This window comes from Lycorma delicatula, chromosome 12 (assembly GCF_047948215.1).
Source record: "Lycorma delicatula isolate Av1 chromosome 12, ASM4794821v1, whole genome shotgun sequence".
Taxonomy (NCBI): Eukaryota; Metazoa; Arthropoda; class Insecta; order Hemiptera; family Fulgoridae; genus Lycorma; species Lycorma delicatula.
Window position 1 is genome coordinate 70,100,730 of NC_134466.1, and position 18,024 is coordinate 70,118,753.

An 18,024-nucleotide genomic window follows, 5' to 3' on the forward strand; every position below is an offset into this window, starting at 1 on the left:
TAAGCCAAATTTCATGACTAAATACATTACTATTGTGTCCTGTATGAAATACATGTAAAACACTGAATTTCTCTGAAATTTGCAATTCAAAGGATGATCCAGTTTTTTCTACTAAAAAAGCTCATCCTGTAGAAAGAAATCGATAGTCAAATTAGAAAAGTGTATATGACATAAGTTTGCACTTATAATTTATTAACTATTAATCTCTATAACTGTTAATCTCTTAAAAGTAAAAGAATAAAATTTTTAATTTATATCTTACATTCCTACTATGGCACCACCAAGATGTGCTGCATGATCGAAAAATTGCCACTTAAATAAAATACCAGCAACATCCAATGTCATTATTGCTTTTATAGCCTAAAAAAAATAAAAATTATTAAATTTACTTCTTAATGCAAAACATACCTGTTAATACAGACTAGTTAAGGCCTGTCAAATAAAATAATTATTTCTAATAACAATTTTGAAGCAAATATAATGAATGAAAATATAAAAACAATTTCCATGTTTGTATTTTATATATATACGAGCATATCGCATTGTTATCACTTGTTTATCACATTGTATTCCTCTAAAATTTAACAACTTAAAATGATGAAAAATCATGTTTTTTAATATTTAAAACATTATTGTTGTACACAATGTTACTGTAGACAGAAAAACAGATTGTTGTAGAACTGATTATTTTATTTATTTCATAAAAGATTAAATTTTGAATATGTAAGATCTAAAGATAAATTTTAAATTTTAAATAGACACTGATAAAAAAAATAGATAACTGATGGTCAAGTCTACCCTATATATTCCACTTGAATGTCAAGGGAATCTTTCTTAATCTTTTTTTACACCTATATTTTTAATCTTCTAATTATGAATGACTTGTCTTGCATCTAGAAGCTATGTTCTTCACAAATTTATATACTTAAAATGAGAAAAGTAGAAATGTAAACCGAGGTTTAGCTAATAAAGTAAACAAAAGTAAGTTAGATTACGTAGAAATCATATTAATTTGATTACATTATTATAAATTATGTAATATAAGAATTACATAATTTAATTCTTATGAATATAAATATTACATAATTTGGTTTAGAAATAAATATTTTTCAAGGAATAATTACAAAAACTATTTATTAACTAAATAATCCCTATTTAAGTTATCTGAAATTTTGGCATTGGTATATTGGGAGATTTCCTCCACTCCTTTTAAAGCGGGCAAGAAAGGACAGTTGGTGCACTTCATTAATAACTATTTTACACTTGTTTAGTAACCACAATATGTTACCAGGTATTGATAATGTTTTTGTCTAAAAATGTATCTTTTCTTTCCCATAAACATTCTTTTGACATACTTGGAAAGAAAATTATCTGGTACCCGCCTATAATATTCCAATCTCACCTTCTCATGTTCATTTTTTTGATTGTCAGAACCGCAAACCTATTTTTATGATGATTAAGATTTTATAAATCATTACACAATAGCAATATGCATGCTGTCTAAAATACTAAATAAAGAAATGGACTGAAAGATAATTCTGGTTAATCAAGATATTTAGTGATCAGACCAAGTACTATTTTAAGTCACGATTACTAGGTTTCTACTGTATTACTGTACAGTAATCACAAAGTGTAAAACACATTTAAATTTACATAAGCATAGACTAAATATCATTAAAAAAAAAGAAAAAAAGAACTTGCAAGTAAGTAGTGTTTTAGTCAAATTAACCATTTAGCTTTTCATCATTAAAATTATTCATAAACAAATTGGATGTTAAGTATTATTCTTTTTGACTAGGATGGTAGAAACGGGGATTTACTAAACCTTCCCTTGCTATGGAGCAGACAAAAATAAACTAAGTATTTTTCAACCACATAGGCAGTTAGATTACAGTGCATTCAGAAAATTGCTGTGCACAAGAAAAAAAGTAATGAAATTTTCTTAGTATTACTTTATAAAAATGGATACTGTAATTACTAGAATAGTTTATAAAAAGTGTTGAAAATGACCTCCAACATCAGAACAAAACTGCACACATTTCAATTTGTTTTCAAACACTTTAACCAGCTGGTGTACTGGAATCTCTCTTACGTATGTCGTTAATGAGGATTTTAGTTCGTCAACTGTGTGTGATCTGTTGTGATACACTTCTTGTTTCACTGCTGTAGAAAGTAAGATAGTCAGATTGGGTGATTGTGCAGGCTACAAACTCCTTCAAATGATTCATTCACCGAAGACATTTCATAAAAACATAATTGACCTGTTAGTTGTGTACACTGTGGCACAATCTTGTTTGAACAAACCGTGATAATTTCCATTTCTGTTAACTGACTAATGAAGTTTGTTAAAACAGCACAATAACAGTCACTATTAACTGTATTTTTAAAAAAGTTTGGACCCACAATGCGTATTTGACCCAGACTCCAATTTTTGTAAGATTGTTTGTGTAATTCATTGGAGTTGGGGTTCTGTCAGGAACAAGACATAGAGAGACAACAGGACTCTAAGGCACGCAGATTCACGATGGATGAGGTGACCTGGGCAATTGGTAGATTGGGTGACAAACGGAGTCCTGGATCTGATGGGATTCCTGCACTGATTCTCAAAAGCCTTGTGAGATGGATCTTTTGGGAGATCATGGTTAATAGGGGTCTGGAGAGTGGCTTCTTCCCGGTTTGCTGGAAGGAGGTATGGGTGGTCTTCCTCCCCAAGGGAGGAACAGCTGGTTGGCCAGCAGAGTATCATCCTATTTGCCTGTTAAATACCACGGCTAAAGTGGTGAAAAGGATGCTGGCAGTAATTGATGAACTAAAAGCTGACATGGATATTCACTTAAACCAATATGGCTTCTGTAAGGGAAAGTCGACTACCCAGGTGATCTCAAGAGTGATAAACTGGGCTGCGAGAGAAAGAGAGGGCACATGGAGAACGAGGAATATGCGGATGATGATTTTGTTAGATGTAAAGAATGCATTCGGCTCCATACTGTGGGGATCCATTATGGAGTCGCTGAGAGAGAAAGGCATTACTAATTAACTGTGCAGGCAGGTTGGAGATTATCTAAAGGATAGGTGGGCCACAGCTGATACACAACAAGGCGGTTATTGGTTTCAGCTGTTTAGAGGTGTTCCACAGGGGTCAGTGCTGAGGCCCCTGCTTTGGAATGTGGTTTATGACGGCGTGTTGAAACTTTGTCTGCCAGCACAGACGGAGACCATTGCATATGCCGATGACCTTGTGGTCCTTGTCAGCGGAAGGACGGAAGAGAAAATACAGACAAGAGGCAATTCTGCATTATCTTTAACTGACAAGCGGATACAAACACATGGACTGAAACTGGTGGTTAACAAATGTAAGTTATTTGTTAATCAGGGCCCAACATAATTGGGTCCCGATTATAGGCAGTATAAACCCCTCCCCTAGTAGTTATAGGCAGGCAAGAAAATGTACAGACTGAGTCACGGTCCTTGGAAGGGGGCTCAGGAATGACATAGTTGGGCCTGGTTAACCCCAAGATATGGCTTTCATGCTGAAATTTCCAGCAGCTTCTGTTCGTTTAGTTTTGGTGGTCTTCCACTTTGAGCAATTCAATTCAGAAAACTAGTGCTTTATTAAATCGATATACTTGTTACCTTCATGAAAAATGTGTTCAACGAGAAAAATGCCCTCCTCAACAGAAAGAAACATTATATTTCTTGCAACAATTGACTCTGATAAATGAAACAACATGAATTGAAGCATGTTCAATCACAGCTCAACAACTGACATCTCGGTTTATTACACCCAATGGTTGTCCACAGAGCAACTAACCTAACGTCGAAAGGAATGCACCACATAATTATAAAGCATCTGCACAGTGCATAAACACTGAAATAAAGCCTACCTGTAAACTCAAAAAAGAAAAAAACACTATTATACTATAATAAAATTTTTAAAATAAATTTTAATTAATAAAATATTATATGTAATTAAACTTACATGATGAGCTTTAAAATGTACAAATGGTAAAAATATTAGTGACATCTCAGTATCTGGGTAGGCAGTACAAACATAACCAATGATGGCCATTATAGCACCAGACTATAACACAAAAATTTATTCCAAAAATACAAAATTACAGCGTTAATTAAAACTAATATAACCTAAATAAATTAAATACTAAGTTAAAATTAACTTAATTGAGTTTATTACTTACTTATTTAAATTTATTTTGATAGGGATAAGTCAACAACTGTTATGCTAGTGCTTATTCAGTATTTAGTAAACCAAGTAGGGAAGAGGGACCCCACCTTTTTCTTTACTGCAAGGCTTTTGATTACTTGGATCATGTACTAGTAAGTGAGAAATGTGTAGTGTCAATGAATATGCTCGGAGCATGCCTGCAGAAAGTTGAAGTATAGATGCTAATCGATAATGTTAGCTAAAAGTGTTTTTCAGTGTTACTGGATAATTAAATTAATTAATTATAAGTGTTTCACTTGTTCTATTTTGGATCTCACAGTCTTGAAAACATTTTTTTCTTGGCAACCACTTACCAGAACAACCTGTTTTAATTTTTACATATCACTTAACACGGCTTACTGGTATTAAAAGCAACAATACTGGTAAGAAATACATGCAAAACCAGAAAGGTCAACTTTAGAAGAAAATTGTTACATAATATGAGCAAGAGAAGACATGTCTGACACAGGATATCAAAATTTTGCTTGAAAAATCTGCTTCTTGTGCTAAAGAAAACTACTATGGAGCAGATGAATTTTACCTGAAAACAAAAGGAATAAGGAATAGATGAGATTTTCATGAAATGTTCAGATCGTACAACAGCCAAAAGATATTAATGAAGTTACCAGAGTATTATGAAATAAATAGAATGAAATAAGACATTTCATAGTCTAATTTTGGTCTGATGTGAATGAATAATGAACAAATAAACAATTAAATTCTGGAATAATTTTTTTTCTTTCCATTAGTCTTTTATTTTAATTTTATATATTCTTTTAGTGTGCTTGTAACAATTTTACATTTTCAAAATCATTTACAAGCTATACTTTTATATTCTGTATAACACATTGGAATGTTTTTTTTTTTTATGGTGATTTCATATTTCCTGAAAAATTATAATTTCGCTATAATATTAAAATTTGAATTTTTTTCTAATTACGTGAGCTTTTCATAACTACAACACAAAGAATGCTTCACTAAAAATCTAAACAATTAAAACTAAAAAAACAATCTAAACCATTTTATGGTTCATCACTGCTCTCTTTTCTAAAAAATAATGTCGCATAGAAAGGAAACTTGTTAACTGCTACAGGCAGATAAAAGCAGTGACACTAAAGAATACTTCCTAAAGATATTATTAAGAGAAAGATTTGTGTAAAAATAGAATACATAGCAACCTATTTTAACAGTTTCTATATTAATATAGTAAATCGATGACTAGGTGAATGATTTGATAAAATTGTATTTAAATTAAACAGTTATAAAAATAAAATTAATTGTCAAAGATAATATTATAGTTAAAGATAATATTATACTTAGCACTTATACTAGCGCACAAAAACCATTACAATTTTATCACAATAATTGACATTGTATTAAATACATATAGAGAATACTCATATTAAGAGTTAAATTAACTAAAAGTTAAGTTAAAATACAGAATGCATAATTTTTTGTCACTTATAAAATGATTCAGCTTAAAAATTTTGATGAAAAAATTTGTTTAAATCACTGGGGGCCAGATAAGGGCAGTATGGAATAAAATATTTCAAAAATCCCCAACTTCTTTCTTATACCAGTGAAGAAATATCAAAAGCCGCTTCCATGCATTGTTTATTGCTTTCTTCAGACAGCAGGTCAATGAACTCATCGGTACAAATTTTTTTGTACTTTAGAGGTTCATTAACATATTTCTTACAACAGACTTTGAAAATCTGTGTATAATAAATAATCTGTCAATAATGAATGAGTTGCCGATTTTTATGAATCTCAATTAATATCAATTTTCTGATTCAGTTTTTCAGTCATAAGAGAAAAATAACCAGAACAATTTTTCTTGTAAAATATTGTATGAATGATGAGCTGATCGTTTTTTATTAAATATGATTCCCATTTTCTCATACTTAATTTACAACCTCATATACACTTTTCTAATTTGACTATCGATTTCTTTCTACAGGATGAGCTTTTTTAGTAGAAAAAACTGGATCATCCTTTGAATTGCAAATTTCAGAGAAATTCAGTGTTTTACATGTATTTCATACAGGACACAATAGTAATGTATTTAGTCATGAAATTTGGCTTAGAATGAGTTAATGTAATGGAATGGTTTTTATTTTCTGGATGACCTTTACAGTTATTATTTTCAGTTATTTTTTAAAATATTAAATTTTAAAAAAGTATTTTAATTATTAAAAAACTATATATACTTATATAAAGTAAAACAAAAAAAAAACAAAAAAACATACTGCTCCCAATGAAAGCCCAGATACTCCAAAAGCAGATTTATATAATAAACTAGTTAATGAGGATATGCAACCAGCCGCCATGTACAATCCAACAAATTGTTCTTTGCCCAGGGCAGCGACAGTTCCTAAAAAGAACAAAAACATTATAAACAATGTAAACGATACCATAATTTCTTTTATTAATATATTTTTAAAGATAATGCAAATTATGTCCATAAATCTGATTACCACAGCAGAATGATTCCAAAACTATTTAACACCAAGTATAAAGAAAAATAAAATTTGAAAAAACCCACAGTGAAGTCAATATTTTGTAAATCCAAAAATACCATTTTTTATTTACAGTTTTATTTATTTATTGAATATAGATTTGCATACATCATATAATTACTGCATTCAATAACGTAAATTCATTTTTTAAAAAAGCGGCGGGTGTGAATGGATAATTTTGAATTATTCAGAGTAAATTCAAAGTTTATGACACCATTTAGTTTTCTAGTCATTGCCATTTAGTTACATGTCATATTGATTGGTCAGAAGTGTAGAATACATTAATATTAAACACATTTAAAAAACAAAATGGTGACTGCTGTGCTGTGAAAAAATAAATATAAAAATTATGGTGGCAGAGAGGCTATTGTGACTTCAGAACAAATTAATGACATGATTCAAATGTCTTTTGGCTATAAACAGTAAAATTATATTATGAATTAAAATGTATGGATTTAGGAGAAGAGGACTGACTACTTAGTACCTACAATCCAAGAATATCAATTACTGCACAACAAGATCTTTTTAGAAGCTGCAAACATGTCCTGGAACAGCAGCAGAGAAATTATTGGATCTTTAATTTATTTTGAAGTCAGTCAATTGCCTGGTTTCATGCTATTTATTCACAAATCCTTTCTTCTGTTCTATCCTAATCGTTCAACATTAGCATATTTATTACATCATTCATCCTCCATTGTCCGTTTCACACATTTTATAATCATCAACTCGTCTACAGTTTTTACCTTAACTAGTTATCTCTCCATCACGAAACTATTGATCTCCATCAGCTATAAATTTATTCACCCCCAACCAACTTTCACTGTTAAGATTCTGCCAAAACTTTCTTTTCTCTCATGTTTCTGTTAAGATCTTTTCTTTAGCGATTTATTAAACCACCAACTTTCAACATCCTCTTGTAACATGATGTTTCAAAAATCTCTATTTACACTTTCCCTTTCTGGTTTTCCTATTATCCATAATTTACAACCATAAAACACTAATCCTACATTAATATTTTCAAAAATTGGGGTATGTGCTCCTTTATCTTGCTTCTTCATTAGCCTTCATTCAATCACAAGCTTTTCATCTTATTATAAAATTCTTTTTATGGGGATCTTTAAAGAGCTGAGCATTCTCTCATTACCTCCAAAATAAAATTAATCAACTGAAGGCTAGAATTTGACAAGATTTCAATGGACCTTCTTTAAGATGTTACTGTGGATTACAGTGAAATTACATTCATGAATTCAAGAAAGTGTAACTTATCGATGGTCACTACCTACATTATGGTAACCTAAAATAATTTTTAAGTAAATGCAAGATGAATGGCATAACTTTAGTTTTTGCAGTTAAACGGTGTAAATATTTAAGTTAAATAAATTTAAATTTAATTACACATTCATTTAAATTGTCTGTTCTTGGCTGTAGAATTCTTAGCACCAGAAATACTTTTCACACTGATTGGTAATCATCTATTATAAATTTTAATTCTAATACATATACACAAAAATATCTTCCTCTTTTAAAGGTATTCTGATATTTGATACTCCAACGATTACCATAGGGTATTTAAGACAGTCAGTCATTAACCTACCTTTAAATTATTTTTAATTTTTTTTAGCTAATTCTCTAATGGTAATAGAATAAAAGTTCAGTAGTTAATTTTCCAAAATAAAAAAAAGGAAAAATTATTCTGATATGGTTTTTTTAAAACCAATATGCAAAGCATTGTTTCAGAATTGAAAATATGGTTTAAATTTTGTAAAATAAAACAAATGGTGCTTAAATTTTTAATTAAATTTAAATGCACAAAGCAATTAAGAAGACTACCTCAGTTACCACTTGAAAATTGGTGATAGAACAAAATAACTGTAAGACCTGGTCAGATCATAACATTGAACATTTTTTTCTAAATAAAATCAATAGTTTGTTTTATCAAACTTTACCAATACACTGTCTGAATCAAACCAGTCAATTAAAACAATTATAATTGTTGGAAATAATTTCTCAAGAATTCTTGAGCTGTTTATTTAGCATATTGTAATTTCGCTGATCTGTAACAAGTAAGTCTATAACAAATAAATAAAGATATGCAAGTTGGTATAGTGTGAAAAACATTATAAGTCAAGATATATAAATCAGTACACTATAATAACACTGTTCCTAATGAACACATGCAAAAACAAAAAAATGTGAACAAGCAAAGAATGAGGAACATTCATGATGTCAAAATTAGATTTTAATTTTATGGTCAGATATAAGCGTATCACTTGGCTTCTAAATTCAAGCAAATAATTTCAATTATATATATTTTTGATAAGATACAAGGAGGCTTTGAAAACTGAATTCTTACTTCAAGACATAATGATAAACATTACTCTGATACTGTAAAAAAAACTATAGTAGTGGAGTTACGTAGTTTCTGAAATTTTATGACCGTGGATTACAAACTCAAACCGAAGCACTTGCAAGATTGCATCATTTGACTGAGAGCAAATGATATCCACTGTACAATGAAAAATACAGAAAAGTACTTTCTTGTTATGAAATATATGTTACATAATAATGTCTTGAACCATATGGAAAATAGTGTTAAGACAGAAATTTATGAAAAGAATAAGATTCACTGAAAATGAATTGTCTTTTTTTAGAATTACCATATCAATACTAAATTTCCAATTTATATAATACAAAAAAAAAAAAATAATAAACTAATAAAAAAATAACCTCAATATTTAAATTTTAATCTGATAATAAAGTAATAATGAAAAAGTTTTAATTGATTATCTTACCTTCAGAAAAACTATGCAATACATACATGTTTGCAGCTAAATGTAGAAATGAATAATGACTAAAAGTTGAGAGAACTAATGGCCAACACAAAGCAGCTGAAAAAAAAAAATTAATTATAGGCATAAAGAATCTGTCAAAAACCTATTCTCTTAGGGCTAATCAAAAGTTATCTGGCTATTTTAAATGCATTAGTTGACATCGCAACACGGTACACGCACGGTGACACCAGGAATTTATAATCTTGTAACATCTATCTGCCATCTACACTATTCAGTACTAGCAAAGCAACAGTCAACAAAATGGAATCTGATATTGTTGCTCCTACTGATTGAAATGCATTGCACAATTAACTCTCCAAGCTACAGTACTGCCAAGATCCATTGAAAATTGTATCATTTTTAAATTAATAGTATAATGAGTGGATAGCAGTAAGAGATTATAGTCAGGATTTTAGAGAAGCCACACAGTGACAAGGAAAGAGTAACACTTTATCATTATTGATGAATTTATTCAAAAAGTTGAAAAAGTTTTAAATGATAAATGTCATTTATATGGTAAAATTTGCCAATACTGTCAAAAAAAACTTTAAAAAAATATGCTTCATATGATCACGAAAGACATGCTGAGTTCTTGTTACGTTCTATGCAAGGGTAGACCAAACTGACTGACATAGACAAAATTGAGAAACTAGCTAGACCTTAACTTTGAGGAGTAGGAATACTAAATAACTGCGGCAATTATAGGGAGTGATAATGTAGATATGTAGACAAATAATTTATATAATGGGTCCTGGGAAAGATGATAAACTACGTGATTTACCTTCATCAGAGTCTCTGTGGATTTATTGCTCCCTCTCATCCTTTCTTTCTTGAATGAATGCCATCGGATTCAGATCAGCTAGCGGTCTGGTTCCATCTGTTGCAGCATGTTAGCATATTCTAGGAGCTGGTAAGGCTCAAAGCCTTGAGACCCTCACTTACTGAGGCTCAAAGAGGTAACACATCTCTCATTTTTTGACCCTGTGGAATCGACCAAGGAATCTAATCAAAGGCGGCACAAAATGTAAAAGTAGCGGCTAAGATGCTTATTGGTAGAGACAACTTTCTGTATCTCATAAAATCTAATTTAGGCTATGTTATAATACAGCATTTTTATAACAAATCAACTGGAAGTCAATCTTGAGAAAGCCCTCGTGTAACAGAATCACTACTTTGTTATATTAGCAGAAGAAAAAAGAAGTATTATTTGGCAATCGCTGGTAAATGTAAGGAGACATTCTTATATATTGTTTTCAGCAATGCATATGTCACTTACTGTCTTTAGACTATACTTCCCTTTACTTTAACATCATCTGTTTGTCAGTATAACTCCAACTTCTTTCTTCTGTCATGTAATTAATTTTTACACTAATGCACACTTTCTGTTCAAAATTCCTCTTTATTATTTCATTATATTTCCTGTCATCATGGGCAAAAAAAAAATTTTCCTCCTCTCACTCATAGGGATCAAAGACTGATATGCAGATGTCATCCTTTGATTTTTTTATACGCATGCCATTATTTGTAGGACTTGCATCTCGTGAAACTATAGCCTAATTTTGCAGTAAAAGTTTTGTGCACTGTATAACATGAAATGCAAGGAAATTCTGTTGCTAGAACGAATGCTGATTGTAAAGCATTGGTTTTCTTGAACTTTGGTATTCACGTGCTCAATAAACTTTTTTTTTTGAACACTAGGCCTCCCACTACTCTCTGTGTCATGATCATTAAACTCACAACACCAGTAGATTCAGTTAGTATTAGTGTAAGGCTGTGAACTTCAGACAATACATCATTACTTATTAGCCTGATAAACATTTAACACATTTAGAAATACAAAGCATTAACTATAAAATGTAAATAAACTAACCTCGCTAACAAAGCCTAATAAAGGAAACGACAGTAATAAAATCAAGTATATATTAACAGCAATGCTCAAAGTATATAAATTGAGCGCTGTTGTAAAATGTTACAAATCTTAAAAAATACAAAAAATAAATACTAACTGAGATGAACAAATTTAATCTGGAGTAATAAAGTAAAAAGTAAATAACTGGTCTATAATCAATAATTAATTATTATTTTCATTACATTTACTTACTTGATGCTGGATTTGAACAAAAATATTTTAATAACGTTGGTTGAAATTTAGGTAATTGCCATGCAATATACACTAATACATTAATAAAACATATAGGAAAGAATACTTTTTCACCTTGTGATAAACTATTCCATAAGCGGTTTAATTCCTGTCTTAAACTTCCCTGGAAAAAAAATTATTTCAGTTTAATTTAGTTTCTCTTCAATTTTTTATTATTTTAGATCAACATCAATAATCAAAAAATCTTTTATTCTTTCTAAATTGAACACGTAAGAAAAGAACATTGATTTTAAATATTAAAAATATGTTATTTATGATTGTCGGGAAAAGAAATGAAGGATAAAAAAATTAGGAAATAAGTCAATTAACATCTGCATCAAATGTGTAGAATATATTGGTTTATCTATCTGTAACTATTTTAATCAAGGTCTAACTATTAAATCTTTTATTTTATTTTTTCACTGTACACTTTGAAAAATATAAACGCTATTTTATATACCTGTAAAAAACCGTTAACTATAATTTAGGTTAATAACAGAGATATAAGTAATAAACAGTACAACTCTTTTGATAACTACATATCTTGTCAACCACCCACGGAAAATAACTTTTAATAAATAAAGTAATTAATGAAAATTTTTTATTTTTTATTTAATGTATTGAACTTATCTTGCCAATTAAGATGACAGGATGGATAGTCTACTATCTTACCAGAACTGTTTTCTTCATTTATTTTTTAGAAAGGTAAAAAATTATTTCCAAGTCAGGATATCTGAAATATATTAGGAAATTTTTCTTATTATGCTATAAATATATATACTTATATATATATTTATTATAATATATATAAATTATATAAATTTACACAACAATATATCTGGAGGAAAGGAAAATAATCTGATATCTGATTATAGAGGTTGAAATAAGGGAAAAAATTATTAAATACATGTCCAAAAATGCTTTATCTAGTTATGGTTAGAAAAAAATTCTCTTAGATTTCAACCCACCCCCGCCCTGGTGAAATGAGGTCATTGAAATTTTTAAGGTATTATGTAAGGTATAAACTTTGTTGTTTTTTTATGTTTTTTGGCCTGAAAGGTCAAATAATACAGGTCCCAGAACTGTATATCATGTAGTTTTCATGACATCCAACAAAAACAGAAACATTTGAGGACAAAAAACATTTTTTTTTAGGTTTGAAGTATAATATCTTTGTTAAATGGCTAATGAATGCATAAATTTTATTACCCACACTTGTAGAAAATTTAATTCTGAGAAAATTGATGTAATAAAGGCTATAAAAGAGAAATCAACTCATTAAAAACAAAACAGAACATAACTACATAAACATGCTATGAATTTGTAAAAATTACAAATAAATGTTTTTAAAATAATAAATTTAAACCTGTGAAAAATTAGGATGACAACACTAATTGTGTGCTTCAAATTAATTTGAGTACTACCTATTGTTGTCATAAAATTGTCGTTACATGTTAATAATAAACGTTACGCAGTTTAGTAGTTTTAGAAATAATTTTAATTGTGTTTATTATTTTTGAGGATCACGTTATCAGTATTTTTGTGTTTATTGTATTCTGAACTGTAACTACATTTTACCATTTGAATCTGAATTTAAAAAAGTGAAATTCTGTTTTGAATTCTTTGCTTTGAAAAATGCCACAACTCTTTACTCATGCCAAATATGCTGATATGATTTTTGTGTATGCCTTTTGTGACGGAAATGTTCCAGATGCAATGGAAGAATACTAACATAGGTATCTTGCAAGAGTAATTTCAAATAGTAAAGTATTTTATACAATTTTTTATAATCATTGTGAGAATGGTACATTTCCCAGTGCTCATGTTTCATCTAAATATCAACTGGTGTAGGTGATACAAAAGCGAATATTCTTCAGGTGGTATAGCTTAGTCCTACAATGAGTATTTGAAGAATTCCTACATGACTCAATATTCTACAAACTACAGTATAGAAGACATTACATGCTCACGGACTGCGTGCTTATAATATCCTGAAAGTTCAACACCATGCCAGATGACTGCAGTTTAGTCAAAGGGTTAACAATAAATACCACTTAATTCCATTCATACTATTTTCAGACGAAGTTACTTTTAATCATAATAGCATAAACAATACACATCAGTGGTTTGAAGAAAACCCACATGCTGTTATTGAATCAAATTCCAGTAAAGATTTTCAGTGAACATTTGGTGAGGCATGACTGACAACCAATTAATAGCCCCTTTCATATTAGAACAAGTGACAAGAAGAAATTATCTAGAATTTTTAAACAATGAATTTCTTACAGAGCTAGAAAATGTCTCATTGGTTAAACACACTAAAATGTACAATTAACTTGGAGCGCCAACACATAGCTCATAATCTCAGTGCTGCTGCCCTCATCAAGGAAAGCAAAGATATCATTAGATTGGTGACAGAAAATGAGTTGAAAAGTGCATTGATGTCAATGGTGGAATTTTAGAACATTTATTGGAAATTAATACAGTATAAACCATAGTAAATATTAATTTTTTTAAAAGTAAATAAACGTATTTTAATTTTTCAAAGATTTAAATTTATTGTACTAAAAACAGCTGTTATTAATTTTTACAAATTCATAACATTTTTCTGTTAAGTTTTGTTTATTTTCTTTTTAATAATAAAAGGTGATTTTTTTAATAGGCTTATTATATAAATTTACTTTAATTTAGTAAATTAAATTCTTGACAATTTAATTTGTTCAGGTTCTCATATGTAACATGATATACCTCTATAAATAGAGTGAATCAGTTCTGCTGAAAGTTAGGCCCTGTACCAAGACTTGTATATAAAAATTACAAAGATTTTACAAAACAGATGAATTAAACAAGTTCTGATATTTTTCTGTTTATGTTGGATATCATGAAAACCCTCTCTTTCACTCTCTCTCTCTCTCTCTCTCTCTATATATATATATATATATATATATATATATATATATATATGTCCCATGAAGAAACAGAGACTTTCAGAACATGTTCTACTTGTGAAAATAATGAAAAAAGTACAAATAAATATAGGTCTGAAAACGCTTTGCTATCAAGTTATAGCTAGTGAAACATTTTGCCCGGATTTCAACTCTTGTAATAAAAAGATGCCCTACTGTAATTTTTGGGACCAAAATTAAGTAGTAAGGTTGGTAGTTTCTTATATAGTTTGAGGTGGAAAATAGGATAAAACAGGTCCAGAATTGTAACTCTAGTAGTTTTTATGATATTCGATGTAAAAGAAGAAATTCAGTCTCAAAAAACAATTTTTTTTTAGGTTTAACTAATAAATGCGGAAAACTATTCTTTTTTTGTAGAGAATTTAATTAGAGAAAATTAATGTAAATACAGCCAACAAAAAGTAAATAAAAACTTCTAAAAATCTGTTTTTTATTGAAGCAAAACCGACAAAAAATAGATAGAAAATCATATTATTCTTTCTGTACCTAATTCACACTTTATTTAAAAACAAGAATGCTAATTACTGAAAATAACTTAATGGTTAAATAACCTTAATGGAGATAAAATACATTTATTTCTTGAAAAATAATTTGCCAGTTCTTTTTGAGGATGTACCTTCACAGACTAGAGTGCAAATGATTTTCCAGCATGATGGTATAATGCTACAAGTTTCTTTAGTAACTAGAAATCACTTGAACTAGAAATCTACTTTCTTAAACTGGATTGGACGTGGTGGACCACGTCACCATGATCACCTGACTTACACCATTAGATTACTTCATTTGGGGTCATATGAAAATGATAGTATACCATGATGATAAGATACATTCATACACAGCCGTAATAGCAAAATAGTTCAAAGTAAAAATATGAATAGAGATTAAAGCGCATAAGGTAAATTATGTATGTAGGTAGATAGATATAAAGCATCTTGAGTAAGATACAAATTGCCTCTGAACTGAAGAAAATTATCTGCTTATTTTAAATGTGGTTAGCTGTTTTTTTTTTTTAATATATAGATCATATATAAATGATGAGGTTTCATACTCCTGACAACAATTATAATTTCGTGATGTATATTTTTTGGAGAGTAACAGATTTAGATTTTGTTATCAATGTTTGCATGTTTTCTATATTTGAAAATTTGTCTATTTTCCCTAATGTGATCAGCATAATTAGATTTTTTTAATTATATTATTTATAAAATTTTAATTGTTTTTGAAAATATTGGGTTTTTTTAATTCCCATTTCTCATTTCTGTATAGAATTTTTTTCTTTCCACATTGTACTATAAAGCAGGTGTTTACCTAAATAAGTATTAAAATTAGATTTATTATTAATTATTTTACTTTTATAATGTTTTGTTTTAAAGCAATCATATATAATTATTTAATCTTTTTGAAAAATTTATGTTGTGTTGGTTTTAATTTAAATGAATATAAAAGTAATATTTTATCTAGTGAATTATCAATTTTACTTTTCTTTAAAGTTAATTTATTTATTTTATTAAATTCTTTATATATATATATATATATATATATATATATATATATATATATTTTTTAACAGTATGAATAATTGATTACCTTAATCTACTGTTTAAGCCCATGATATTGGTAAAATTGCAGATGAGCCGAAAGGTGCAGCACTTACTGCACCAAAACTTTGTGATTTCTCTTCCCCAGTTAAATCAATAACAGGATGATTGGGTAGAAATGGGGCTAAATGAGCTTTACTAAAAAAAAAAAAAATTGCATAAAATTATTTAATAAATCTGTGTAATGCATGGACTATTACTGCACTACATGCGTTGGTATGAGTATGTATTCTACAGTGAATTAAATTTTAGTTACTAACCCACTATTACAATCATATTTGTTAGTAAATTACAATTTCAATCACTTACACTGCAATAGGTCCCATACCAGGACCTCCTCCACCATGAGGTATACAAAATGTTTTATGCTAATTAAGATGAGATACATCCGATCCATAATCGCCTGGTCTACAAAGACCTACCTGTGCATTCATATTAGCTCCATCTAGATATACCTATAAAACAGATCAGTAAATATTTAATTAGACAAATTATTCAATAAAATAGAATCAGGAAGTGGCTAATATCATAATATCTTATAATAAAACCTGCATTTAACAGCATGTGAAAATACTTTCCTAATATATTACTGCAAAAGAAAAAGGTTGTTTATAAAGAAATATATCTTAAAAACCACTCAGTGGAATAAATTAAGTTTTATATTATATTAAACCTTGTTCTTTTTTGTATTATTATTGAGAGTTTCAATTATTTGAATAAAACTTGTACAAATTAAACATAAAATGTACCAATTTTTTGGCTATTTTTCCAGGTAAAGTGATTTCAAATTTCATTAAGAGGTTATGCAACAAATTATTGTTTAAGCATATTTAAGAACAACGTTTTTATTTATCTACTGTCTAAGTGTTAACATTTTTTTCTGGTAAACAATTTCAATGTGCCATTACAAAAACTACTATTTTAGTACTTCTTAATAAATTTACTTTGTAAAATGTTTAGATTAATTTTTAAACTGAATTATCTATTTTAACATGACTGTGTATATAACTACTTTCATAATTTCAGTTAACAATGGGGTGAATAAAAGGTGTGAAAGAAAGAAAAATTAAAATAAAACTGCTGATAATGTTGGCCATCTGGCAGAGAATAACAAACATTATTGTTTCATAGTACTGCTCAGCAAAACAACTGTACCGTTAAATATAAGGTCTACACCTAGAATATGACTGTACTATAAACAGAATTATTTATGGTAAACTGAACTACCAGTATATTTGCAAATTATTATTTTATTATATGTAAGTGGGTTTCCTTAAATCATCCTTTTCCTTATCCTTTTCATTAATGGTCCATTAGGTGAAGGTCTGAGCTCCTAGTTAAGATGTTATAACCTTTGGACCAACTATGTAGATGTACTGGAACTATGGCTCTGTTTCCTATCTGATAGCCAAAATTTAGCCCAATGGTTATAGTATTATTGAGTAAAGCTCAGCCTTCTAAGAATTGTGTCCTAACCGCTTCAATATGTTAATTGTAGTACCATCTGCAGCATTAAATGGCAATAAGTTTCACATAATAGCCCTAAAAAAAAATCATTTGGAGAAAAATCAATATATTTTTTTAAAAAATAAGCATTTTTAATCTGTTTAAAACACATAAAAACAAAAATATTGTTTCTTCATGCTGACCGACAAAAACCAGTTATCCATTTAATAAAAACTTCATTACTATGCATAAATAGATGTATTTGTTTTATGTGTTCACAATTAATGTCCTTTATACATATC

General features: G+C 29.0%; 1 protein-coding gene and 1 pseudogene across 1 annotated transcript; both read right to left on the minus strand.

Annotated features, from left to right (window-relative positions):
* Nucleotides 1–258: 258 nt before the first annotated feature.
* Nucleotides 259–12,402, minus strand: LOC142332805 (presenilins-associated rhomboid-like protein, mitochondrial). Its single transcript, XM_075379421.1, has 6 exons — nucleotides 12,385–12,402; nucleotides 11,674–11,836; nucleotides 9,534–9,629; nucleotides 6,472–6,596; nucleotides 3,980–4,081; nucleotides 259–360 (listed from the first exon to the last, which is right to left on the minus strand). Exons 1-6 carry the CDS (start codon nucleotides 12,400–12,402, stop codon nucleotides 259–261), a joined length of 606 nt encoding a protein of 201 aa, XP_075235536.1.
* A 3,876-nt stretch (nucleotides 12,403–16,278) lies between these two features.
* Nucleotides 16,279–18,024, minus strand: part of LOC142333184 (glycine dehydrogenase (decarboxylating), mitochondrial-like) — a 37,299-nt pseudogene continuing 35,553 nt past the window's right edge.

Coding starts and splice junctions, on each gene's coding strand:
- LOC142332805 (XM_075379421.1), bottom strand. Junction 6,597..9,533: donor ATTGCATAGTTTTTCTGAAG/GTAAGATAATCA, acceptor TGTTCTTTTTAG/GAACTGTCGCTGCCCTGGGC. Junction 361..3,979: donor TACATTTTAAAGCTCATCAT/GTAAGTTTAATT, acceptor TATTTTTTTTAG/GCTATAAAAGCAATAATGAC.